Source organism: Mastigoproctus giganteus, chromosome 8 (assembly GCF_048544385.1).
Source record: "Mastigoproctus giganteus isolate SK-2022 chromosome 8, ASM4854438v1, whole genome shotgun sequence".
In the NCBI taxonomy this organism is placed as follows: domain Eukaryota; kingdom Metazoa; phylum Arthropoda; class Arachnida; order Uropygi; family Thelyphonidae; genus Mastigoproctus; species Mastigoproctus giganteus.
The window spans coordinates 98,970,629-98,997,537 of record NC_143582.1 but is presented as its reverse complement, the minus strand read 5'-3'; the positions used below and the strand labels follow the sequence as shown (position 1 = coordinate 98,997,537).

The 26,909-nt window shown below is 39.3% G+C and overlaps 1 protein-coding gene across 2 annotated transcripts in view; it reads left to right on the top strand.

The window, feature by feature from the left end:
- Positions 1-357: 357 nt before the first annotated feature.
- The window catches only part of LOC150081735 (outer mitochondrial transmembrane helix translocase-like), a 235,089-nt gene continuing 208,537 nt past the window's right edge, over positions 358-26,909 (top strand). For both annotated transcript variants that reach the window (XM_090378839.1, XM_090378838.1), the window contains exon 1: positions 358-582. In XM_090378839.1, the coding sequence (XP_090234965.1) occupies positions 418-582 (165 nt within the window). In that variant the 5' untranslated portion in view covers positions 358-417. The remainder of the gene's footprint in view (positions 583-26,909) is intronic.

Below are 26,909 nucleotides of genomic sequence, written 5' to 3'. Positions count from 1 at the left end.
AAAAATCTCTTGTTTAGCCAACTATCGGAAGTTGTACAACACATTAATATACAGTACTTACTAATCTGTACTGTACAAAAAAGTTAATAACCCCTGAGATAACAGAAGGATGGCAAGATGAAATAAATTTTCTTTTCCTTTTTTTTTATTTCATTATTTTTTTTTTTGGCTTATGCTACTTTAGCTCATTTGATCAATAGTAATACTGCTACATTACATGAAACCCACTTTTTAAAATTTTTTATTATTAATTTGGGCTTATTTTGGCTGGTTTCTCTATAACCTTACGCTGAACGATCAACAATAAAAGAAGGGGGCCAAAGTTTTACGTTTTCTTTTCGCCGCTCGTGTTTTCAATACAGTTATATAGTACTCTGTGGTTATTGGAAAGTAGTATAGTTTGTTTGTATTGGGAATATGCCTGTTGAAAGAATGAATGTTTCGTCACCTCTGACTAGAAATGAATTAATTGGTTTGGTGTTTAGACTTACGTTATTTGGTGCTTTAACTTATTTCGGTATTCGATGGATGGTAAATGCAATAGATCCAACTCGAAAGCAAAAGATCGAAGCTCAGAAGAGGGTAAAAGTTTTACTCGCTTTATTTCGCTAAATATACTGAATGTTTTGATATTATTTATTTATATGACTATTTATTTATTAGACTTTATTTATATATTTTAGAAATAGAAGTATGTGTGTACTCGATAATAACAGATAAAATTTATAATAAAACCGATAAAATTGACCAGTTTTTTTGGTTTTATTATAAACCACCTTTAGATTTTCTTGCTTAATTTCTATGAGACAGATTAACGTACTGTAAATGCTTGAGTTACAAAATAGGGAGCCCGTATCATCTTGACTTAGTGTGATACTTGGTGTTCAGATATTCTTCCCTACTACAACTAGGCATGGAAACGGTTTAATTCATTCCTAATTCATAATTTTTTTTTTTGATTGCATACCAATTCGAACATTCAGCATTTGCATACTCATGGTCATGTACGCTTCTAAAAATACAGGATATCTCTTACTAAAGAAGTGTTTTACAATAAACATGTATATTTCTAGAAAGATGATACAGGCTCCCTATGTTTTGTTGTCCTTCCCAAATTTTGTTTGGGAAGATTACAAATAATTCTACAAGAGCCAAATATAAAAATTTCATGAAAATTCATCAAGTGGCAGTAGAGGTGTTTGGTGCCTGTGGTTGGATGGATCGACAAAGAATTAATGTTGAATTTGGGAGTGTCTGCAATTCTGCCCAGACATGATAGGAGGGAGTATATGATGAGAGCCTTGTCGATCAATTCGCCCCTGGAAAGATTGTGCAAGGCTCAAGGGGTAGAATTTTTTTCAGCCTGGTCTGTACTTGTTAACAGGAGAGACTGCTTCTACAGGGATGGGATACACTTAAATAGAAATGGTGCAAGAATATTTGCTGATGCTATCGAGGCAGTGTTAGGTGGGTCGGAAAACTGCTAGCTTGGGGGGATACAAGGACTAATAGATTAACAGTAGCCACCAGCAGAGGTGAAAGTGATTCTTGCACTGCTTCTATCGGAATGAGCAGCAGCCTGGAAAACGAGATGCAGGGTATTTCAGAGACTGCTGGGAGTCACTGCGGTACAAGTAAACACATGGGTTGTGTTAGGGTAGCTAAGAATAGAAACAGGTGCATGTATACCTGCGTGTACACCAATGCTAGGAGTTTGGTAAATAAATTTGATGAATTTGAGGTATTGCTCAAAACATCAAAGGCAGATATTGTTGGGATATCAGAGACGTGGTGTCACACAGATATAAGTAATGCGGAACTGGAATTTGGGGAATACAATGTGTATAGACAGGAGGGGAGGAGGGGTTATGCTATTAATTAAGAAACACATAAAGTCCAAGGAAGTGAAGCCAGTCGACATCGATGGACAGGGCAGTGTCGAGTCAGTTTGGTGTGACATAAGCATAGGGAAATCAAAATGGAGAGTAGGAGTGTGCTATAGGCCTAATGACTCTGATGAGTATAATAAGATATTGTACAGAGAAATAGAGTGGGCCAGTAAATCAGAGTCTTATAATGGGGGATTTTAATTTCCCAGATATTGACTGGAATTTGTGGGTTGGTCACTCGCACACTAGCAAAGCTTTTGTTTTATTGGATGATTGTTTTCTACATCAGCATGTTCGTGAGGCAACAAGAGGGAGCAATACTCTTGATCTGATTATCAGTAGTGATTCTTCATGCATTAAGAATCTGCAGATAAATGAACCACTAGGTGGCAGTGATCACAGTGTGTTGAAGTGGGATTTACTCAAGGAGGTAACTACCATCAGAGGTAAAGGGAAGGGTTTTGTTTTCGTAAAGGCGACTATGATGGTCTGAGACAGTATTTAAATTCTATACAGTGGGACCAACTGATGATGTTACCAACAGCAAACTCAAAATGGGAAGCATTCAAGGAACTAATCTTGGAGGCTACCAGGCTTTACATACCAACTAAGAAATATTGTTCAAGGTTTAGGCCTAAATGGTTGTCAGATGAACTAATGAGACATGTGGCAGAGAAGAAAAATGCATGGGATACATACAAATTAATGGGTGACATGGAAGCCTATGGAAGATATAAGTTGGTCTGTAACCAAGTCACAAAGGAGATTAGGCAGGCAAAGGCAGACTACGAAAAATCCTTGGCAAAGGATGCAAAGAAAAACAGAAAAGAGTTCTTTACATATTTAAAGTCATGAAGGAAAGGGATGAATCGGATTGGTCCACTGGATATTGATGGTTCAACAGTTGAGGATCCTGCTCAGGTGGCTAACAATCTAAACAAGTATTTTGCATCTACATTCACGCATGAGGAGTTATTCAGGAAGGAGAATGATGTAGGTAAAGTAAACATTGGCAGTGAGCTGGATGATTTTGTAATAACTGAGAGGAAAGTGGAGGAGAGATTGTTGAGGATAAACATAAAAAAGGCACCTGGGGTGGATGGGATCTATCCAGTTATATTAAAGGAGGCAGCAAAGGAAGTAAGCAAACCCCTAGCCATAATTATGAGAGCTTCTTTGGACTCAGGGGAGGTACCCATAGACTGGAGATGTGCAAATGTAACCTCAATTCACAAAGGAGGATCAAAGGCTGACACAAGTAATTATAGACCTGTTAGTTTAACTTCTGTTCCAGGTAAATTAATGGAGGCACTGGTTAAAGAAGCACTGCAGGATCATCTAGACAAGACTTCAGTTATAGCTCAGATGCAGCACGGTTTTGTTAAGGGCAGGTCTTGCCTGACCAATTTGATTGGATACTATGATGTAGTCACAAAAGAACTGGATGCAGGGAATAACTTTGATATTATATATTTGGATCTTAGAAAGGCTTTTGATACTGTTGCACATGGAAGACTGCTGCACAAATTGGAACAGTGTGGCATTGGAGGCAAATTGCTGCTATGGATAAGGGGATGGTTGAGTGGCAGAAGACAGAGAGTGGTAATCAATGGACACTGCTCAACGTGGACTGATGTTATTAGTGGAGTTCCTCAGGGTTCAGTGTTGGGTCCGTTGTTGTTTTCGGTGTTTATGAATGATATTGATGATGGGATATCAAGTTTAATGTCCAAGTTTGCAGATGATACAAAGGTTGGCAGGGTTGTTAAGGACACTACTGACGCTATGCTGCTGCAACAGGATCTGGAAAGGTTGAACAGATGGGCTGAGAGGTGGCAAATGAAGTTTAACATTGACAAATGTAAAGTACTACATATGGGAAACAGTAACCCTAGAGCAACGTATCAACTCTGCGGTACTACACTGACAGTGGTAGAGAATGAAAAGGACCTGGGGGTAATTGTGCAGGCAGATATGAAGTTCTCTGAGCAGTGCAGTCGAGCTGCAAGAGTAGCTCATGGTGTCTTGTCAATGATATACAGGAATTTTTCTAGCAGGGATAGGGATGTGATTATTCCCTTGTATAAGGCATTGGTCAGGCCACACCTTGAGTACTGTATACAGGTCTGGAGGCCTCATTTCAAAAAGGATGTAGAGCTGCTGGAACGGGTACAGAGAAGGGCAACAAGATTAGTGAATGGAACAAAGGGTTGCTCTTACGAAGAAAGGCTTGAGTTTTGCAAATTAGAGTCTGGAGACTAGGCACCGGCGAGGTGATCTGATAGAGGTGTATAAGGCTTTGAATGGTTTGAGCATGCTCAATGCCAATGGGATTCTTCATCTTGCTCAGAATAATCACCTCAGAGGGCATAAATTCAAATTGAGGAAGGACGAATGTCGGATAGATGTGCGGAAATTTGCCTTTGGCCAGCGGGTGGTTGGTTGGTGGAACTGACTTCCATCACTTGTTGTTGAAGTTGATAGCCTAAACAAATTTAAAGCTCAACTGGACAGGTATTTCGAACGAACGGAGGGGTGAAATGGGAGTGGTTTTTTTTTTTTTTTTGGCTGATGCTGAATAAGCTTGCTTTCTTGCATCATATGCCTCTACTAATGCTAATGCTAATTACTAATGACCTTGCACAGATTGTTTATTTACCTACCAGAAGACAGGACAATCCTAACCATACAGCCAACACACTTGATCTTTTTCTCACAAACAACCCTTCTAAGTACATGGTGAATGTGAGTGGTCCTATAAGCACTTCAGATCACAACTTGGTGATTGTCTCTTCTCCAATGGAGCCTTTATCTTGTAGCTATTCCCAACCTCGTGTTGTTTGCATTACATTTTGCATTACAAGAATGCAAAATGGGATAACCTGTGAGACTTCTTTTCTTCTTTTCCTTGTTCGGATTACTGTTTCAAAACTTCTGATGTCAACATTTGCTCAGATCGTGTCAGTGAAATTATTCTTGTAAGAATGGAAACTTTTATTCCAAACTCTACCTTAAAACTCGTTCTTTTATTTATTTATTGGAAAACCTAAACCTTGGTTTTCCAATAAATGTGCTAAAGCCATTCAGGAGAAGAATGTTGCATATTGTAATTGGCTTGTTTCCAATTCTTCAGTTTCATTTTCTGCCTACACCAGAGCTCACAAAAACTGTAAAGCAATTATTAATCAGTCCAAACTAGATTTTGAACAAGCTAAGAGTAGAAAACTTGCTTCTTGCCCTAATGGTAGCCGAGCATTCTGGTCTCTTGCCAAAGCTATTGGCGACAACTTTTGCCCATCTATGCTCCCACCTCTGTCAAAACCAGATGGTTCTATTGTCAGTTCAGTCAAAGATAAAGCTGACCTGCTAGCTTCCCATTTTTCTTCCAACTCGTGTATTAACGATCTTGGTAAAACACCTCCCATCATTCCCAGCACACTCTATTCACTGCCTCCTGTGGCCATCCAACCAAAGGATGTCAGAAGGATTTTGACGAACCTTGATGCTAAGAAAGCTAAAGGTCCTGATGGTATTTCTCCACTTGTTCTCAAAACCTGTGCTCCTGAACTTACTCCAATTCTTTGCCACCTTTTTTCACTTTCATATTCCAAAGGTGTTTTTCTTCTGCTTGGAAATTTGCTCATATCCAACCAGTTCCTAAAAAGAGTTACAAATCCCTCTGATCCAATTATTGCAATTACTTCTACTTAGAAGTAATGGAGAAATCAATTAACTGCCAACTCTTAAACTATCTAGAAACTTTCCATCTGATCAACGATCGCCAGTATGGATTCTGTCAGTGTTGATCCACTGATGATATTCTGGCATATGTTACCCATTTATGGATAAATTTAATGGAAAAGCTCTGTGAAACACAAGTAGTTGCTCTTGACATCTCAAAGGTTTTCGATTGTGTTTTTGGCATAAAGGTCTTCTAAGCAAGCTTCCATCTTTTGGTTTGCAAACTGTTTTTTGTAATTAGTTAAGCAGTTTTCTTTCTGACTGCTCACTGAGGGTGATGGTAGATGGCTCTCTCTGTCCTCTATACTAATGCTGGTGACCCGCAAGGTTCAGTTCTTTCCCCCACTCTTTTTCTCTTATATATTAATGATCCTCTTCCATTGACCATACATCCTATCCATAGTTTTGCTGCTGATAGCACATTGCATTCCACTTTGAGAAACCTTGCCCTGCTCAATATGCTTCAACTTCTTGAATATCTGCTACCAATTTCTTAAATGTTGATCTCCAGTGGGGCAAAGACAACTTAGTTGATTTCAATCCTTCTAAAACTGAATCGTGTTTTATATCTTGCAAAAAGGATTCTTCTGCTCCTATGCTTATCTTTGGTGATACTCCGAATTCTAGGCAAGATGATATATCTCTTTTGGGGATTACCCTGACTTCTAATCTCTCTGGCTCAAGCACATTACAAATATTGCTTCCTATGCATAAAAATAACTTTGGTTTCCTTTTACTCTCAGCATTACTTTTCTTCCAAACAACTGTTCACTCTGCACAAATAGCAAATCTGCCCTACCATGTAATATTGTTTCCACATCTGGTGCAGTGCCCCCAAAACCTCTCTCAGGCTTATAGATTTCATTCAGAAGAGGCAGTTAGGTTAATTAATGGCTCATCTCTAACAGCATCTCTCCACTCTCTGTCTCATAGACTTTCTGTTTCTGCTGCATACCTTTTTTACAGATACTTCCATGTGCACTGTTCTTCTGAATTGGCTTCTATAACTCCAGCTCTCTCTTTCAAAAATTCCGAACATGTGCCGTCACCAGCCAACACCCATTTACTGTCCAACTTCAAACTCATGGAACCAACTTTTCATCTTCCTCGTTAATTCATTCAACTGCTGTTTTCTGGAACAACCTTCCTTCATACGTATTTCCTGTAAATTACAGTTGTTGTTGTTATTTCATTTTTAGGAGCATTAGCAACTAAGGCCATATTGCTCTGGGGACATGTGGTGGTTAGTCCCTGACCTTTCCGCATCCTCCAATATTTGGTGGTCACGAGCTCGAATCCCGGTCTAATCAAGAAGGGTGTGCTATGCACTACTGCTCCTGCCCACCTGGCTACGGAGGCGCCCCAAATTATAGTCTAGAGAAGTTGAAGTCTAATGTCAACAAATATCTTCTTTTGTCTTCTCAACCTCCAGCCCATGCATGCTGTTAAGTACTTTAGGTTCTAATTATCTCTTGTGTTTGGGGTTTTCATAAAAAAAAAAAAAAAAAAAAATTTCAAGTTTTCATCTGATTTGGTTTTATGATATATATTCTTAATATTTAATAAAAGTACTATGGGATCAATTTTAATATATGTCATAAATGCCATTCTTATATATGTAGCTAAATAAAATTTATATTAATCTGGCAATGGACATACCCCCAGTTTTTTTCTTTTCATGTCCTGTATAAAGGAACCCATTTTTTTAGCACATGAAAGGTGTCTCCAAATTTGTTTTTCATTTTAGGAAAAAGTTTCACAAAGAAATAAAAAAACAGATTATATTTGAATCATGTGAATTCTTGATTATTTTCCTAATGGATGTGAATGGGTTTCTTATTTTTTCAATGAAAAATTTGGAAATTTAAATTTTTTATTTTTCTTTAAGTTTTTTTTAAGTTTTATTATTAGAAATGGCATGTGAAGCAAGAAAGCAAGCTTATAAAGCATTAGCCAGAAAACAAAAAAAAAAACTTCCCACATCGGGAACCCCACTCTAATAATTTCTCTAGTTTTTCCTTGAGTTTATTCAAACTACCCATTTCCATAACAACAGATGGAAGTTTGTTCCAATAATCAGTAACCTCTGGCCGAATACAAACCTTCACACAGGTATTCTGCAACATCCTCAGTTTAATTTATGGCCCCTCATGTGTAGTGTGAACAAGAGGAAGAATGCCATCATCATTGATCCTGTTCAATCCATTCAAAGTCTCGAGCATCTCAATCAGATCACCTTGCAGGTGCTTAGTATCCAGACTGCAGTTTGCAGAACTAAAGCCTTTCTTGGTAAGACCATCCTTTCATTTCCTTGACCAATATCATTGCCCTTCTCTGAAACCATTCCAGCATAACTACATCCTTCCTAAAATGGGGCCTCTAAACCTGTATGCAGTACTCAAAATGTAGCCTAACCATTGCCTTGTACAGCGGGATATGAAAATCACCTGCTTATCCCTGCTAGCAAAGTTCTTGTATATCATTGACAAAACCCCTTGAGCTGCCATGGCAGTCCTTTTGCATTGCTCAAAGAATTTCATGTCTGATTGCACAATTACCACTGGGTCTTTTTCATTTTCCATCTTGTAATACTGTTGGTATTACTTGTCGTCAAGTAATACCAACCATGTAATGTGGCTAATATGGTTGGTATTACTTGACGACAAATGCAGTACGGTGCATTTGTCGTCAAGGTCGAGAACATCACGACCAAACTGATTGCTATGTGAAGAGGAATCTTCCAGGGAGATGCCCTGAGCCCATTGTGGTTCTCTTTAACATTCAACCCACTGCCCACCCTGCTAAACAGCAGCAAGTATGGATATACCCTAAAACAGCAGTTCCTAACCTTTTTTGATTCGCAAACTCCTTTCAACATATTTTTATTGTAAACCACTAAGCCTATATTCTCTGAAGCTGTATAATAGTTCTGAATTTTTATTATAAAATATTTCCAGTACAATGTTTTTATAAGCGATATTGCTCCTGTATAAGGGCACGTGACCCAAACCACAACTAAATATAAATTTTGAACCAAACCACATAAATTATTATTAAACTGTTTTGTAGTTTACAAAAATTATGTAAACCTCAGCAGATGCCATTACAGAATTTTTAGTGCAAATTATCTGGAACACTTATGCCAACCACCAGTTGGGAACCGCTGCCCTAAAAGATGGTAGGAAGAACCTGTACACCCTTGCTACCTGGTGTACATTAGTATTAGCAGTGGCTACATGATGCATGGAAGCCTATGGCTTATGCTGCACAAGCCAAAATAAAAATAAAAATAAATAAATAAAATAACAAAAAATAAATAAAATAATAATAATAAGAAGAAAATTAAAAAAAAATAATAATTAATAAGAGAAAAGAAAATAGACAACCTATGCGTTTCCCTTCTTCCATAGGTAATTAGTCAGCCAACCTTTGAATTCCCTGAAACTGTCAGCCTCTACCGCCCACGTTAGTAACTTATTCCAATAATTTATAACTCACTGGCTAAAATAAAACCATGCAATCCAGTCTAAACATCTCCACCCATAACTTAGTTGTGTCACACCATAGCCTTAGTCGCTTTTGCGCCAATGAAATCGAAATCCATCCATTCAACCAACCCCCAATAACTTGAAATTATGGCCCCTTATTCTAGAATCATCATTTATAACCGTGACACCTCAATCAAGTCTCCTCTAAGGTGCTTAGTATCCGAGCTTTGCAACCCACACATTCAAAGTCTTTCCTCACATGCACGCCCTTTTGCCAATCTCACCAGGTGAGTTACCCATCTTTGGACCCTTTCAACGAGCATAATGTCTTTCTTTAGGTGGTCTCCATACTTTAACACAGTATTCCAAGTGTGGTCTAAAAATAGCCTTATATAATGGGATTATGACGTCCTTATCTCTACTAGCAATTGTTCGATAAATCATTGAATTTTGGAATTCGATAAATTTTGGAATATCCATGAGATAAAGGCTCCATTGGAGAAGAAACAATTGCCATTTTGTGATCTGAGCTGCCTAATGGACCACTCACTTTGACTGTGTACTTAGAAGGGTTGTTTGTGAGAAAAAGATCAAGGCTGTTGGCTGAATGGTTAGGATTGTCTGTATTCTGGTAGGTAAATGAACAATCTGTGCAAAGTCATTAGTAATTGCAAAAGCCTCTGCATCACGACCAGCTAGGTCTGTGACTAGAAAACGGAATCCAGCTGGAGTTGTGAACATTAAAATCACCAAGGAAAATTACCTCACTGTTAGGAAATTTGGACTGGAGAAAGTCAAGTTGCAAAGAGAGGAAGTCAAAGAGCTCCAAGTGGTTAGTGGAGATGGGAGAATGGTAGAGAGAACAGATGAATTTGACAGAATGCAGTAGAGAGAACAGATGAATTTGACAGAATGAGGTAGAGAGATTTTAAGCCAGAGAAGATCAAAAAGAGGAGATTCCAAATTACCAAGTCTCTGACAGGCAATATCGGAATGGACATATGCACAAGTACCACCTTTCAGGCGAAAGGAAACATACAGCGAATAATTTGGGCAACTGAGATGAGCACTGGTTGAATCAACCAATTACTGAGATTTTGTCAGAAAAAGTACATGGGGTTTGGCAGACCGTAAGTGGAAATGGACATCATTGAGATGCTACTTGGACTCCCTCTAGTCACTATTTGACAGAGTAGAGGCAGCAAGATTATAGACTATCTCAGATGTTCCCAACCTCCGTATGTGAACTGGTACTGGTACGGGAGGTGTGAGCTACCAGTACGTGGGCCTTGAATGAAACCACCTGCAATTTCCCTCATAGGAGAATAAACTTTTTAAACGTTAATATCTTACTAAAGCCAAAACTTCTTTTTTGTTTTTCACATTTCGTATCTATGCGAGTATTTCAGTCTTTCTTCTTGGAAAATATATTTCTTTTTTTCCTTGTACTTCTTGATTCATAGAACTTTATCTGTTTACTTTTTATTTTATACGGTCAGTCTTCCTTTATAGGTTGGTTAGTGAACATTAAAAGTAGTGTTGGTAGTTGTAGTGATTAATGTAGGCCAACAAATCCTTAGCCATAATTATGAGAGCTTCCTTGGACTCAGGGGAGGTACCCACAGACTGGAGATGTGCAAATGTAACCCCAATTCACAAAGGAGGATCAAAGGCTGACACAAGTAATTATAGATCTGTGAGTTTAACTTCTGTTCCAGGAAAATTAATGGAGGATCTGGTTAAAGAAGCTCTGCAGGATCATCTAGACAAGGCTTCAGTTATAGCTTGGACACAGCATGGTTTTCTTAAGGAGACGTCGTGCCTGACCAATTTGATTGGATACTATGATGCAGTCACAAAAGAACTGGATGCAGGGAATAACTTTGATATTATATACCTGGATCTTAGAAAGGCTTTTGATACTGTTGCACATGGAAGACTGCTGCACAGATTGGAGCAGTGTGGCATTGGAGGCAAATTGCCGCTATGGATAAAGGGGTGGTTGAGAGGGAGAAGACAGAGAGTGGTAATCAATGGACACTGCTCATCGTGGACTAATGTTATTAGTGGAGTCCCTCAGGGCTAAGTGTTGGGTCCATTATTGTTTTCTGTATTTATAAATGATATTGATGATGGTATATCAAGCTTAATGTCCAAGTTTGCAGACGATACGAAGGTTGGAAGGGTTGTCAAGGACACTACTGACACTATGCTGCTGCAACAGGATCTGGAAAGGTTGAGCAGATGGGCTGAGAGGTGGCAAATGAAGTTTAACATTGACAAATGTAAAGTACTACATATGGGAAACAGCAACCCCAGAGCAACGTATCAACTCTGTGGTACTACACTGACAGTGGTAGAGAATGAAAAGGACCTGGGGGTAATTGTGCAGGCAGGTATGAAGTTCTCTGAGCAGTGCAGATGGGCTGCAAGAGTAGCTCATGGCGTATTGTCAATGATATACAGGAATTTTTCTAGCAAGGATAAGGTGATTATTCTCTTGTATAAGGCAATGGTCAGGCCACACCTTGAGTACTGTATACAGGTCTGGAGGCCTCATTTCAAGAAGGATGTAGAGCTGCTGGAACAAGTACATAGAAGGGCAACAAGATTAGTGAATGGAACAAAGGGTTGCTCTTACGAAGAAAGGCTTAAGTTTTGCAAATTACAATGTCTGGAGACTAGGCACCAGCGAGGTGATCTGATAGAGGTGTATAAAGCCTTGAATGGTTTGAGCATGCTCAATGCTGATGGGATTCTTCCTCTAGCTCAGAAAAATCACCTGAGAGGGCATAAATTCAAATTGAGGAAAGACAGATGTAGGATAGACGTGCGAAAATTTCTTTTGCCAGCGGGTGGTTGGTTGGTGGAACAGACTTCCATCCCTTGTCGTGGAAGTTGATAGCCTAAATAAGTTTAAGGCTCAGCTGGACATGTATTTTGAATGAACAGAGGGGTGAAGTGGAAGTGGGTTTTTTTTTTTTTTTTTTTTGGCTGATGCTGCTTAAGCTTGCTTTCTTGCATCAAGTGCCTCTACTAATGCTAACATGGATTAGGAGGTGTGATCCTGATTATATAATTTATGGCTTCTGTATTAAATCCAGCACAGAAGCAGAACCAATTCCACAGTGTGTTGTTTGTTATGAATGTCTGTCCAATTCAAATTTGATACCATTTCAAAGACACTTGACAACAAATTTAAAAGACAACTTATGATTTCTTTCATAGAAAGGTGATTGAACTATGTGCTGAGATAACGGTTGGGACTTCCTTCACTGATGTTAATTCCAACATAGTGAAAGCATTATATTCAGCAAATTTATGTATTGCTAAGTGCGGAAAAGCTCACACTATTGGAGAAATATTGGTATTACCAGCAACCAAAGATATTGTAAAATATATCTTGGAAGAAAAAGCAGCTAAACAAATTGATAATGTTTCATTATCGAATAATACGATAAAATATCAAATGGATGACATGACATATCAAGTAGAAGCCATTCTACTCGAAAGATTAAGAACAAGCTCATTTTATTCCTTGGAAATTGATGAAGCACAGATATTTCAAATTTGGCCCAAGCTCAGTGTTGGTTTATGTTCAATTTGAGCAAGAAGACACTGTTTTGCAAACCAGTAGGTGGAAAAGCAATGTCCAATGAAATATTTAATATAATTTTCTTTTTTTTTTTTTTTTAATGTGAACCCCAAACACGAGAGGTATTAGAACCTATAGTACTTAGTACCGTGCTTGGGTTGGAGGTTGAGAAGACGAAAGAAGATATTTGTTGACATTGGACTTGAACTTCTGTAGAGTGCAATTTTCAGGAAATACGTATGAAGGAAGGTTGTTCCAGAAAACGGCAGTTGAATGAATAAATGAGGAAGATGAAAAGTTGGTTCTGTGGTTTAGAAGTTGGACAGTAAATGGATGTTGGCTGGTGGCGGCACGTGTTCGGACTGTTTTGAAAGAGAGAACTGGAATTATAGAAGCCAATTCAGAACAGTGCCCATGGAAGTATCTGTAAAAGAGGCAAGCAGCAGAAACAGTGCGTCTATGAGAAAGCGAGTGGAGAGACTCTGTTAGAGATGAGTCATTAATTAACCTAACTGCCCTCTTCTGAATGGAATCAAGAAGCCTGAGAGAGGTTTTTGGGGGCACCACCCCAAATGTGGGAACAATATTCCATGGCAGGGCGGATTTGCAATTTATACAGAGTGAGCAGCTGTTTGGAAGAAAAGTAACGCCGAGAGCGAAAGAGAAAACCAAGTTTTTTAGATGCAGAGGAAGCAATATTTGTAATGTGCTTGTGCCAAGAGAGAGTAGAAGTCAGGGTAATCCCCAAAAGAGATATATCCTTTTGCCTAGAAATTGGAGTGTCACTAAAGATAAGCATAGGAGCAGAAGAATCCTTTTTGCGAGATATAAGACAAGACTGAGTTTTAGAAGGGTTGAAATCAACTAAGTTGTCTTTGCCCCACTGGAGAATTACCTGAAGATCGGCATTTAAGGAATTGGTAACAGATTTTCGAGAAGTTGAAGCTGATTGAGCAGGACAAGATTTCTCAAAACGGAAAGTTGAATGCAAAGTGCTATCAACGGCAAAACTATGGATAGGATTTCCAGTCAATGGAAGAAGGTCATTGATATACAAGAGGAAAAGAGTTGGGGAAAGAACTGAACCTTGGGGGACACCATTAGTGGAGAAGTTAGAAGACAGAGAGCCATCTACCATCACCCTCAGTGAGCGATCAGAGAGAAAACTCGATAACCAATTACTAAAAACAGTTGGCAAACCATAAGATGGAAGCTTGTTTAGAAGGCCTTTATGCAAAACAAGATCAAAAGCCTTTGAGATGTCAAGAGCAACTACTTGTGTTTCACCGCACCTTTCCATTGAAGTAGTCCATAAGTGGGTAACATAAGCCAGGATATCACCAGTGGATCGACACTGGCGGAATCCATACTGGTGATTGTTGATCAGACGGAAGGTTTCTAGGTAGTTTAAGAGTTCGCAGTTAATTGATTTCTCCATTACTTTAGAAAGAGTAGAAGTAATTGCAATGGGACGATAATTGGATGTGAGGGATTTGTCACCCTTTTTAGGAACTGGCTGGATATGAGCAAATTTCCAAGCAGAAGGAAAAACACCTTTAGAATAAGAAAGTGAAAGAAGACGGCAAAGAATAGGAGTAAGTTCAGGAGCACAGATTTTGAGAACAAGTGGAGAAATACCATCAGGACCTGGAGCTTTCTTAGCATCAAGATTCATCAAAATTCTTCTGATATCCTTTTGACAGAAGACCACAGGAGGCATTGAATGGAGCGTGTTAGGAATGGTGGGAGGTGTTTTACCAACATCATTAATACATGAGCTCGAAAAAAATGGGATGCTAGCAGGTCAGCTTTATCCTTGGCTGAAGTGACAACAGAACCATCTGGTTTGGACAGAGGTGGAAGCAGAGATGGGCAAAAGTTGCGGCCAATAGCTTTGGCAAGAGACCAGAATGCTCGGCTACCATTAGGGCAAGAAGCAAGTTTTCTACTCTTAGCCTGTTCAAACTCTAGTTTGGACTGATTAATAACTGCTTTACAATTGTTGCGAGCTTTGGTGTAGGCAGAAAATGAAACTGAAGAATTAGAAACAAGCCAATTACGATATGCAACATTCTTCTCTTGAAGAGCCTTAGCACATTTATTGGAAAACCAAGGTTTAGATAAAGGATGAGATTTTAAAGTGGAGTGTGGGATAAAGGATTCCATTCCTGCAAGAATAATTTCACTGACACGATCTGAGCAAACGTTGACATCAGAAGTTTTGAAACAGTAATCCGACCAAGGAAAAGAAGAAAAGAAGTCACGCAGGAAATCCCATTTTGCATTCTTGTAATGCCAAACAACACGAGGTTGGGAATAGGCATGAGATAAAGGTTCCATTGGAGAAGAGACAATCACCAAGTTGTGATCTGAAGTGCCTAAAGGACCTCTCATTTCGACCGTGTACTTAGAAGGGTTGTTTGTGATAAAAAGATCAAGCGTATTGGCAGTATGATTAGGATTGTCCGGTATTCTTGTAGGTATATGAACAATCTGTGCTAGGTCATTAGTAATTGCAAAAGCCTCAGCATCTCGACCTGCTGGGTCGGTGTGACTAGAAAACGGAAGCCAGCTGGAGTTGTGAACATTAAAATCACCAAGGAAAATTACCTCACTGTTAGGAAAGTTGGATCATGGACTGGAGAAAGTCAAGTTGCAACGAGAGGAAGTCAAAGAGGTGGTAGATGACTCTCATCAACCGGTGAAATACCACCACTTTGCTTATTGGAGGCTTGAAGTGGTGGAACCCATGTTTAGTCTCTAGAGCTAAGGTCCGGCCAACCCTTCCCTATCTCTTCCATCATGCAGTATAATTGATGATTTTTTAGGTTATGATGAATGTTGTGGCGAGATCCAATATTTCTTACATTTCGAGGGTACAGCTCTAAAACGGTGTTCGCAGGCCGGCCGCTAGTTAGTACATCGGACTGAACCTATTGGTAACTCTCTAGGAAGCTTCCGGATCAGCTAGTGTTTAATCTTGCTACCTCTACTCTGCCAGATAGTGACTGGAGGGAGTCCGGGTAGTGTGCATGCGGGGAGCATTGTCGAGGCCACGTTATGTCAAGGATCTGGGTATATTCTTACCACATGTACGCCATATCCAAAAATTTCATTACTTCATACAGCATGTCCCACCCACTTTTTCTTACTATTGAATACACCATGAATTGTCAAAATAATAGAGCAAGCTTATCTGCGAAAAGATCTAATGTCTCTACCAAGGACTTCCTAATTCATTTCACAAATATACGTGGTCTCAATTCTAATCTCAACGATGTCCATATCCACTTGCAGTCTGCCAAACCACATGTACTTTTTCTGACAGAATCTCAGTTATCGGTTGATTCAACTACTGCTCATCTCAGATGTCCAAATTATTTGCTGTATGATTCCTTTCGCCTCAAAGTGGTACTTGTGCATATGTCCGTTCTGATATTCCCTGTCAGAGACTTGGCTATTTGGAATCTCCTCTCTTTGATCTTCTCTGACTTAAAATCTCTCTACCTCATTGTAAAATTCATCTGTTGTCTCTACCGTTCTCCCAACTCCACTAATCACTTGGAGCTCTTTGACTTCCTCTCTTTGCAACTTGACTTTCTCCAGTCCAACTTTCCTAACAGTGACGTAATTTTTCTTGGTGATTTTAACGTTCACAACTCCAGCTGGCTTGCGTTTTCTAGTCACACCGACCCAGCAGGTCAAGATGCTGAGGCGTTTGCAATTACTAATGACCTAGCACAGATTGTTCATTTACCTACAAGAATACTGGACAATCCTAATCATACAGCCAATACGCTTGATCTTTTTCTCACAAACAACCCTTCTAAGTACAAGGTTGAAGTGAGAGGTCCTTTAGGCACTTCAGATCACAACTTGGTGATTGTCTCTTCTCCAATGGAACCTTTGTCTCATGCCTATTCCCAACCTCGTATTGTTTGGCATTACAAGAATGCAAAATGGGATGACCTGCGAGACTTCTTTTCCTTGGTCTGATTACTGTTTCAAAACTTCTGATGTCAACGTTTGCTCAGATCGTGTCAGTGAAATTATTCTTGCAGGAATGGAATCCTTTATCCCACACTCCACTTTAAAATCTCGTCCTTTATCTAAACCTTGGTTTTCCAATAAATGTGCTAAGGCTGTCCAAGAGAAGAACGTTGCATATCGTAATTGGCTTGTTTCTAATTCTTCAGCTTCATTTTCTGCCTACACCAAAGCTCGCAACAATTGTAAAGCAGTTATTAATCAGTCCAAACTAGAGTTTGAACAGGCTAAGAGTAGAAAACTTGCTTCTTGCCCTAATGGTAGCCGAGCATTCTGGTCTCTTGCCAAAGCTATTGGCCGCAACTTTTGCCCATCTCTGCTCCCACCTCTGTCCAAACCAGATGGTTCTGTTGTCACTTCAGCCAAGGATAAAGCTGACCTGCTAGCATCCCATTTTTCTTCGAGCTCATGTATTAATGATCTTGGTAATACACCTCCCACCATTCCTAACATGCTCCATTCATTGCCTCCTGTGGTCTTCCGTCAAAAGAATATCAGAAGGATTTTGATGAATCTTGATGCTAAGAAAGCTCCAGGACCTGATGGTATTTCTCCACTTGTTCTCAAAATCTGTGCTCCTGAACTTACTCCTATTCTTTGCCGCCTTTTTTCACTTTCTTATTCCAAAGGTGTTTTTCCTTCAGCTTGGAAATCTGCTCATATCCAGCCAGTTCCTAAAAAGGGTGACAAATCCTTCCCATCCAATTATCGTCCCATTGCAATTACTTCTACCCTTTCTAAAGTAATGGAGAAATCAATTAACCGCCAACTCTTCAACTACCTAGAAACCTTCCGTCTGATCAACGATCGCCAGTATGGATTCCGTCAGTGTCAATCCACTGGTGATATTCTGGCTTATGTTATGGACTAATTCAATGGAAAGGTTCGGTGAAACACAAGTAGTTGCTCTTGACATCTCAAAGGCTTTTGATCGTGTTTGGCATAAAGGTCTTCCAAACAAGTTCCATCTTATGGTTTGCCAACTGTTTTTAGTAATTGGTTATCGAGTTTTCTCTCTGATCGCTCACTGAGGGTGATGGTAGATAGTCTCTGTCTTCTAACTTCTCCACTAATGCCGGTGTCCCCCAAGGTTCAGTTCTTTCCCCCACTCTTTTCCTCTTGTATATCAATGACCTTCTTCCATTGACTGGAAATCCTATCCATAGTTTTGCCGATGATAGCACATTGCATTCAACTTTCCATTTTGAGAAACCTTGTCCAGCTCAATCAGCTTCAAGTTCTCGAAAATCTGCTGCCAATTCCTTAAAAACCGATCTTCAGGTAATTCTCCAGTGGGGCAAAGACAACTTAGTTGATTTCAACCCTTCTAAAACTCAGTCTTGTGTTATATCTCGCAAAAAGGATTCTTCTGCTCCTATGCTTATCTTTAGTGACACTCCGATTTCTAGGCAAAATGATATATCTCTTTTGGGGATTACCCTGACTTCTAATCTCTCTTGGCACAAGCACATTACAAATATTGCTTCCTCTGCATCTAAAAAACTTGGTTTTCTCTTTCGCTCTCGGCGTTACTTTTCTCCCAAACAGCTGCTCACTCTGTATAAATCGCAAATCCACCCTGCCATGGAATATTGTTCCCACATCTGGAGTGGTGCCCCCAAAACCTCTCTCAGATTTCTTGATTCCATTCAGAAGAGGGCAGTTAGGTTGATTAATGATTCATCTCTAATAGACTCTCTCCACTCGCTTTCTCATAGACGCACTGTTTCTGCTGCATGCCTGTTCTACAGATACTTCCATGGGCACTGTTCTTCTGAATTGGCTTGTATAATTCCCGCTCTCTCTTTCAAAACAGTCCGAACACGTGCTGCCAACATCCATTTACTGTCCAACTTCAAACCCACAGAACCAACTTTTCGTCTTCCTCATTTATTCATTCAACTCCAGTTTTCTGGAACCACCTTCCTTCATACGTATTTCCTGAAAATTACGATCTATAGAAGTTCAAGTCCAATATCAACAAATATCTTCTTTCGTCTTCTCAACCTCCAACCCAAGCACGATACTAAGTAATATAGGTTATAATACCTCTCGTGTTTGGGGTTCTCATAAAAAAAAAAAAAAAAAGTGATTAGTGGAGTTGGGAGAACGGTAGAGACAACAGATTAATTTGACACAATGAGGTAGAGAGATTTTAAGCCAGAGAAGATCGAAGAGAGGAGATTCCAAGTTTCCAAGTGTCTGACAGGGAATATCAGAACGGACATATGCACAAGTACCACCTTTGAGGCGAAAGGAATCATACAGCGAATAATTTGGGCATCTGAGATGAGCAGTAGTTGAATCAACCGATAACTGAGATTCTGTCAGAAAAAGTACATGTGGTTTGGCAGACTGCAAGTGGAAATGGACATCGTTGAGATTAGAATTGAGACCACGTATATTTGTGAAATGAATTAGGAAGTCCTTGGTAGAGACATTAGATCTTTTTGCAGATAAGCTTGTTCTATTAGTTTGACAATTCATGGTGTATTCAATAGTAAGAAAAAGTGGGTGGGACATGCTGTATGAAGTAATGAAATTTTTGGATATGGCGTACATGTGGTAAGAATATACCCAGATCCTTGACATAACGTGGCCTCGACAATGCTCCCCGCATACACACTACTCGGACTCCCTCCAGTCACTATCTGGCATAATAGAGGTAGCAAGATTATACACTAGCTGATCCGGAAGCCTCCTAGAGAGTTACCAATAGGTTCGGTCCGGTGTACTAACTAGCGGCCGGCTGGGAAAACCGTGTTAGAGCTGTACCCTCGAAATGTAAGGAATATTGGATCTCGGCATGACGTTCATCATAACATCAAAAGTCATCAATCATACTGCATGATGGAAGAGATAGGGAAGGGTTGACCGGAACTTAGCTCTAGAGACTAAACATGGGTTCCACCACTTCAAGCCTCCATAAGCAAAGTGGTGGTATTTCACCGCTTGATGAGAGTCATCTACCACCTAGTACTGCTTGGTAACATAGAGGGGCGGCGTTCTTCCATGTGGTGTGGGCGCCACACCTCGACCCCTGCTTACGTTGGTTCACACCTGAGTGGTCACCCACCATGTGCTTGTGCATGGAGGTTATACCCAGGATTACTAACAGTCCCACCATCGTGAAGGTGCAAGCAGAGGATCTGGCTGTCACAGACCGTCCGGACTTCGCCGAAATTCGGTCCACTTGACTTGAGTGTCACCCGAATATCAGTTCCATCAGCGTTTTAGACTCCCAGGTAGCAAGTACAGCTTGTCTGGCATATCTGAGAGAATGTCTGTGACAACCTCAAGGACACTTGTATAATAATAATTAATCCAAGAAAAGCCAGTACCCAATTGATAACCATTCTCTGTCTTCTTTCACTCAACATTCCTTTATCCAGCAGTAATGCAAAACTGCTTCAATTTGTACAACAGTGTTTTATGTAGAAGCCTATCAAAAGCTTTTCTGAAATCTAAGGGTTTTTTTTTTTTTTTTTTTTTCTGTGCATACTCTAATTGTTGTGTGAGTAGATAGTTTAAACCAAAATCATATCTGTCTGTAATAAAAATAGACAAATTACAAGCTTATTACATTACTTTAGTATTAGTAGTGGCAAATGATGAAAGGAAGCAAGCTTCAGCACCAGCAAAAAAAAATAATTCTAAATGAACTGTTCATACCCTCTAATAATTTGTCTAGTTCTTCCTTAGATTTATTCAAACCCACAGCAAATCTCCACACATCTATCCTGCGACTATTCTTCCTCAGTTTAAATTTATTCCCTCTCGTGTATCTTTTCTGAGCAAGAGTAAAGGTGCCACGAGCATTTAGCTTATTCAATCCATTCAAAAGCTTTAAACACTTCAATCATATTTGCTTGCAGTTGCCTAGTTTCCAGACAATGCAATTTACAGAACTGAAGTTTTTCTTGGTACTCTTACCTCTTTTCCATAATGTCGGCATTAACCACCTCACTAATCTCATTTCTATTCTGCCCTTATTTCAACAGATTCATGTCCTTCCTAAAATGAGACTTCCAGAGCTGTACACAGTACTCAAGGTGTGACCTAATCTTGACCTTGTACAATGGGATAATAACCACCTAATCCCCACTGGCAATCTTCCTATATATTATTGACAAAACCCAATGAGTTGTCCTGGCAGTCTGTCTGCACCGCTCAGAGAACTTCATATCTGACTGCACATTTATCCCAGGTCTTTTTTTTAATTTTCCACTACTCTAAATCATGTTACAGTAGCATACCTGATTACTATCATTAACCACCTTGCTAGCCTTTATATCAACTACAGACTTAGACATTAGGCCTGACGTACCTTCATCAATATCATTAATAAACACTATAAAACAACAATAGGACCAGCACTGAACCAAGTTGTATAATAATAATTAATCCAAGAAAAGCCAGTACCCAATTGATAACCATTCTGTCTTCTTTCACTCAGCATTCCTTTATCCAGCAGTAATGCAACACTGCTTCAATTTGTACAACAGTGTTTTATGTAGAAGCCTATCAAAAGCTTTTCTGAAATCTAAGGGTTTTTTTTTTTTTTTGTTTTTTTGTGCATACTCTAATTGAATGCACTCCTTTGAACATTCCATTGAATGCACTTGGAAATTTAAGACAGAAGTTGGGCACTCCATGTGTTCTGTATACAGTGCTATTTAAACATCACTGAATGGATTAAAGCAGGTGTAGGCAACCCATGGCATACATTCCACCTGGGCCCATGCAGCTCTCGATAGTGGCATGTCTCCTAATGTGAAATTTTTTCCATCAGGAGCCAATCTGAAAAATCAGAAATGAAGATAAACATAGCAAAGCTTTCCAAAATGGGTGTTACCAAATTCTGGCATTATTCTCACTTAAATTTTCAATCAATACAGAAAAAATTTATATCTCTTCATACACTTTGTACTTACAAGTTGATGTACTCTGAACACTTTCTTTCTAATTTTAACTCTTTTTTTTTAAAGCCTATTTAATTTCAAATACCATGTATATTTGGCTTTAAACAAAGGAAGTTTCATTTAATTTACAATGAACTTAAAAAATAAGGAACCAAAAGGATGAGATGTAAAATTATTTTTGGAATTCCTAACATAGATTAAATTACACTTTTATTTCCAGATTTCAGTGTGATGGGAACCTTATTTACTCGATTTACTGCATTTTAGTGTTAATTTAGTGCAAGTAACTAGGGGTGCTATTGGGCTACTTAGGACAGATTCTGTAAAATAAAACAACTCCAAAAAGCAACTCCAATGGCTACTCCAGTCACTGAAACATTCAGCAATGGCACTAGGATGGAATTCTGACTAGACAAATATAAGACCCGCCATGGATCGCATTAGAAAAAACTAGCTGGGCGAATGTACGAGATGAAGACCAGGAAACAGAACAAAGCTGTGACAGATGGATAAACCTATAAGTAACTGGGAATGGTGCAAGCTGAACATCTAAAAGACAAGGAGATCAAGGTCTACGTGAGTGAAAAATACCATCAGAAGCCTGCTAAAAGCAAAGCTGAACAGAGCAAACATAGTTCAAAGCCATAAAGACCTATGCAGTCCCAGTACTAACATAGTCCTTCAGGATCATAGAATGGAGTAACCCTAAACTGGGGGGGGGGACATGAGAAGGACCAGGATAACTGTGGCGAAGAGCAACCGAAACCATCCATAGGTGGCCATCAAGAGACTGACCATAGCCTGGAAAGAAGGATGGAGGGGTGTGACAGACCTTATTGAAGAACAACAGAAGGCAATTAAAAACCTGAGGAATTACTTCCAGGAAAACATCACCAATCTACGAGAGGGTATCAAAAAGTTCGTACCCTTACCTAGAAAGTATCTTTATCTTAAGGTGAAACTTCACAGGAACTTTAATCCATCCTTTTCTTTATTAATGATTATTGTAAGAGAAATGACATAAACTGGATAAAATTGTGTTGGAATTTGCACAGATGGGGCACGTGCAATGGTTGGAAAGCTGTCTGGTGGAGTTACCAAAATTAAGACAGTGACACTGGCATGTAAGTCTTTGCACTGTATAATTCATTGTGAAGCTTTAGCTGCAGGAAATATGCCATTTAATCTAAAAAAGCTTCTAGATGAAGCAGTAAGGACAGTGAATTTTATAAAATCTTAAGCTCTTAATTCCCGATTATTTAAACAAAATGGGGAGTGCTCATAAAAAATTCTTACTCCACACAAAAGTGAAGTGGCTTTCTTGAGTAAAAGGCCCTTCATCATCTTTTTGAGCTGTGCTCCAAAGTATATAATTTTCTTCAATCAGAAGATCCCAAAAAAGTTCATTTCTTGAATGAAAAGTGGTTATTCAGACTAGCTTATTTAGCAGATATTTTTTCCCAATTGAATGACTTTAATCTGAGTTCGCAAGGAACAACTAGTACAGTGTTTGATTCCAGTGATAAAATTAATGCTTTTAAAAGAAAATTAAAACTAATGGAAGAGCAGTTATTAAAAAACAATATTAGCATGTTATCTTCACTTCATGATTTTATCCAAGAAAATAACATATCTATGACCAAAAATGTGACTGACGACATCCACGAACATCTCTTAGCAAGAAAGTCTTAAGTTCTGCAAATTGCTTCGTGTGGAGACTAGGCACCCGCAAAGTGATCTGATTGAGGTGTACAAGACTTTGAATAGTTTGAACAAGCAAGCTCAGTGCTGATGCAATTCTTCCTTTTGCTCAGATTACACACTTGAGGGGATATAAATTCAGATTAAAGAAAGACGTTTGCAGAATATATGTACGGAAATTTGCCTTTAGCCAGTGGGTGGTTGATTGCTGGAATAAACTTCCAACTGTTATTGTGTAAGTCAATAGCTTAAATAAATTCAAAGAAAACTAGACAAATGTTCAGAAGGAATGGATAGGTGAAATGATTAGTGATTTTTTTTTTTTTGGCTGATGCTGTGTAAAGCTTGCTTTCATGCATCATATGCCACTGCTAATGATATGACACTTTTTTTTTTTTTTTGACAGATCAAAGGATTAATATTTTTTATTGCAACGTTTATATACGACCAACAATTCCACATGTAACTGTTGTATGTGGTATTAGTAGCTGCTGTGGATGTTTAGTTATTGGTTGGTTGTTGTACTGTTTTAGCCACATCAGGAACGCCCTTGTGTGTAACCAAGGCCGTGCAAATGGAGATTACATTGCATGCAGTGCAGCAGGGCCGATCCAGGGGAGCCATCAAAGTCTCAACGTTAATTATGATATTAGGGTCACCCTTAAATGATTACATTTATCCATATATTTATTTTGTCTGTAAATTGCGTGTGTTCTCTGGTCGATCTGCCTGTTTTGCTGGACGAAAAAATCCCAGTTTCTGGTGGGTGGGGGGGGGGAACCTTGCTTCTGCACCTGAGACCGACTAACTCAGTCACGGAGTGAAAAAAGTTCATATCGTCACCGTCCTCCCCACTCGGTGTGGGGAGGACGGTGACGATACCACTGTGCTACTTGCGCAGTCTCAACATAAAAAAATATATATATTATTTTTAGGCCACCCGAATAATTAAATTTATCTGCCATGCTGTGTCTAATGTCTGTTAATTGCATGTGTTCAATGATCGATTTGTCTGTGTTGCTGGACAAAAAAATCGAAGTTTCTGGGGGGAAAACCAGTTTCGCCATGGAGTGAAAAAGGCCTATTAAAGTTCCTTGTGTCGTCGATGGGATTCGAACCCGGCTTTTTCCACCCGGTGTGGGGAGGACGGTGACGATGCCATTGTGCTACCACGCAGACCGAGTCTCAACATAAACAAAGGAGGCCCCTTAACCCCTTTTGCATCAGGGTCCCCAAGTACCTTTGCACGATCTTATGTGTAGCACAGTTGGTAGAATCGCCGTCCTTTCCACACCGTGGAAGGGACCTCAGTTTGGGTCTCGTCGATGACATGAGGGGTTTTTATGGATCTTTTTTTACTTTGTGAGGAATTTTTATGGATGTTTTTTGTGGCGGCGTATGCAATATGTCTACAAATCGCGTGTTCTTAGTCGATTTGCTGTTTTCTGGATGAAAAACAAGAGTTTGCTTCATTGACGGGATTCGAACTCAGTTCTTTTCCGCCAAGTCTACACGGCGGAAAGGAACTGAGTTCGAATCACGTTAATGTAGGGAGGACTGTGATTATACCAACTGTACTACCAACGAGGTCTCTGAGAATCTCTCTAGGAAAATACGATTTTGCAAATGTGCTTGTGAATAAACAGCAAGGAGTTGTATTTCTAATGAATTTCGCTGCACTCTTCGGTCACTTTATGTGGCTCGGCCAACAGTGTGAGATGTAAATTTCATGGTTCCGTTGCGCTTCGAGCGTATTCTGGATTTTGCAGGCCAATTCGTCTGCATAATTGATACAATTGTGTACTGGGAGGTACTCATTCCCAGTGGACCGGCTAGAACGTGGCAATTCATGGGCAACCACATACTGCCTGTATTGTTTAAATTATTACTTGAAGTACCACTCTTTCTTAAAAACAATGCAGAATGTTGTAAATTATTTTCGTGGTGTGTTTTGCTCTTTTGTTTTAAGATTAAATATAGCAGCAGCCATATACTGTACAGTGTTGCTGAACATTACTAATAAATTATTTTTGGTGACAAATGGCCCAAATCGCAAAGTTAAGCACCGAAGTATCCATTCCAGTTTCATTTATTCCTTGGTTTTTATTTCCTGATAATGATTTTATTATTATGCATTTGCTTTCTGCTTAAATTTCTATATTATAAAATTGCTACTTTTCACCACAATTATTTTTTAGAATAATCCCCTTGAATGTTATTTCTTATATACTGTATATATAATATATATATTTTTCGTTGTTACTTGCAAGAGTAGACGCGACACATAGCTGTCCGTGTACAGCTAACCGTTTATTACTAGCAAGCGTGCCTATGAAAAAGCAACCATTGCATACAAGCCGTCATTTTTTTTTTTTCTTCAAATAAAAAATCGGTTTATGTTCGTTTCAGATGTACACAGATGATGCTTTTAGACTAAACCGAGGATGGGAAATTTCTTTCCCATTGGGAAAAAAAAAAAAAAAAAAAAAACTTGATTAGGCAAAATTAAAATTTAGAATCTAAATTTCTAAGTTTAGTCCAATTTTAACTTCAAATTCAGGAATTTTAGCCTAAATATGACAAAAAAGGTCCAGATGACAAATAGCTTAAACCTAAATAGAAATAGCATTAGCATTAGTAGAGGCATTTGATGCAAGAAAGCAAGCTTATGCAGCATCAGCCAAAAAAAAAAAAAAAACCCACTTCCACTTCACCCCTCTGTTCGTTCAAAATACCTGTCCAGCTGAGCCTTAAACTTATTTAGGCTATCAACCTCCACCACAAGGGATGGAAGTCTGTTCCACCAACCAACCACCCGCTGGCTAAAGGCAAATTTCCGCACGTCTATCCTACATCTGTCTTTCCTCAATTTGAATTTATGCCCTCTCAGGTGATTTTTCTGAGCTAGAGGAAGAATCCCATCAGCATTGAGCATGCTTAAACCATTCAAGGCTTTATACACCTCTATCAGATCACCTCGCTGGTGCCTAGTCTCCAGACACTGTAATTTGCAAAACCTTAAGCCTTTCTTCGTAAGAGCAACCCTTTGTTCCATTCACTAATCTTGTTGCCCTTCTCTGTACTCGTTCCAGCAGCTCTACATCCTTCTTGAAATGAGGCCTCCAGACCTGTATACAGTACTCTAGGTGTGGCCTGACCATTGCCTTGTACAATGGAATAATCACCTCCTTATCCCTGCTGGAAAAATTCCTGTATATCATTGACAATACTCCATGAGCTACTCTTGCAGCCCGTCTGCACTGCTCAGAGAACTTCATATCTGCCTGCACAATCACCCCCAAGTCCCTTTCATTCTCTACCACTGTCAGTGTAGTACCACAGAGTTGATACGTTGCTCTGGGGTTGCTGTTTCCCATGTGTAGTACTTTACATTTGTCAATGTTAAACTTCATTTGCCACCTCTCAGCCCATCTGCTCAACCTTTCCAGATCCTGTTGCAGCAGTGTAGTGTCAGTAGTGTCCTTGACAACCCTGCCAACCTTTGTATCATCTGCAAACTTGGACA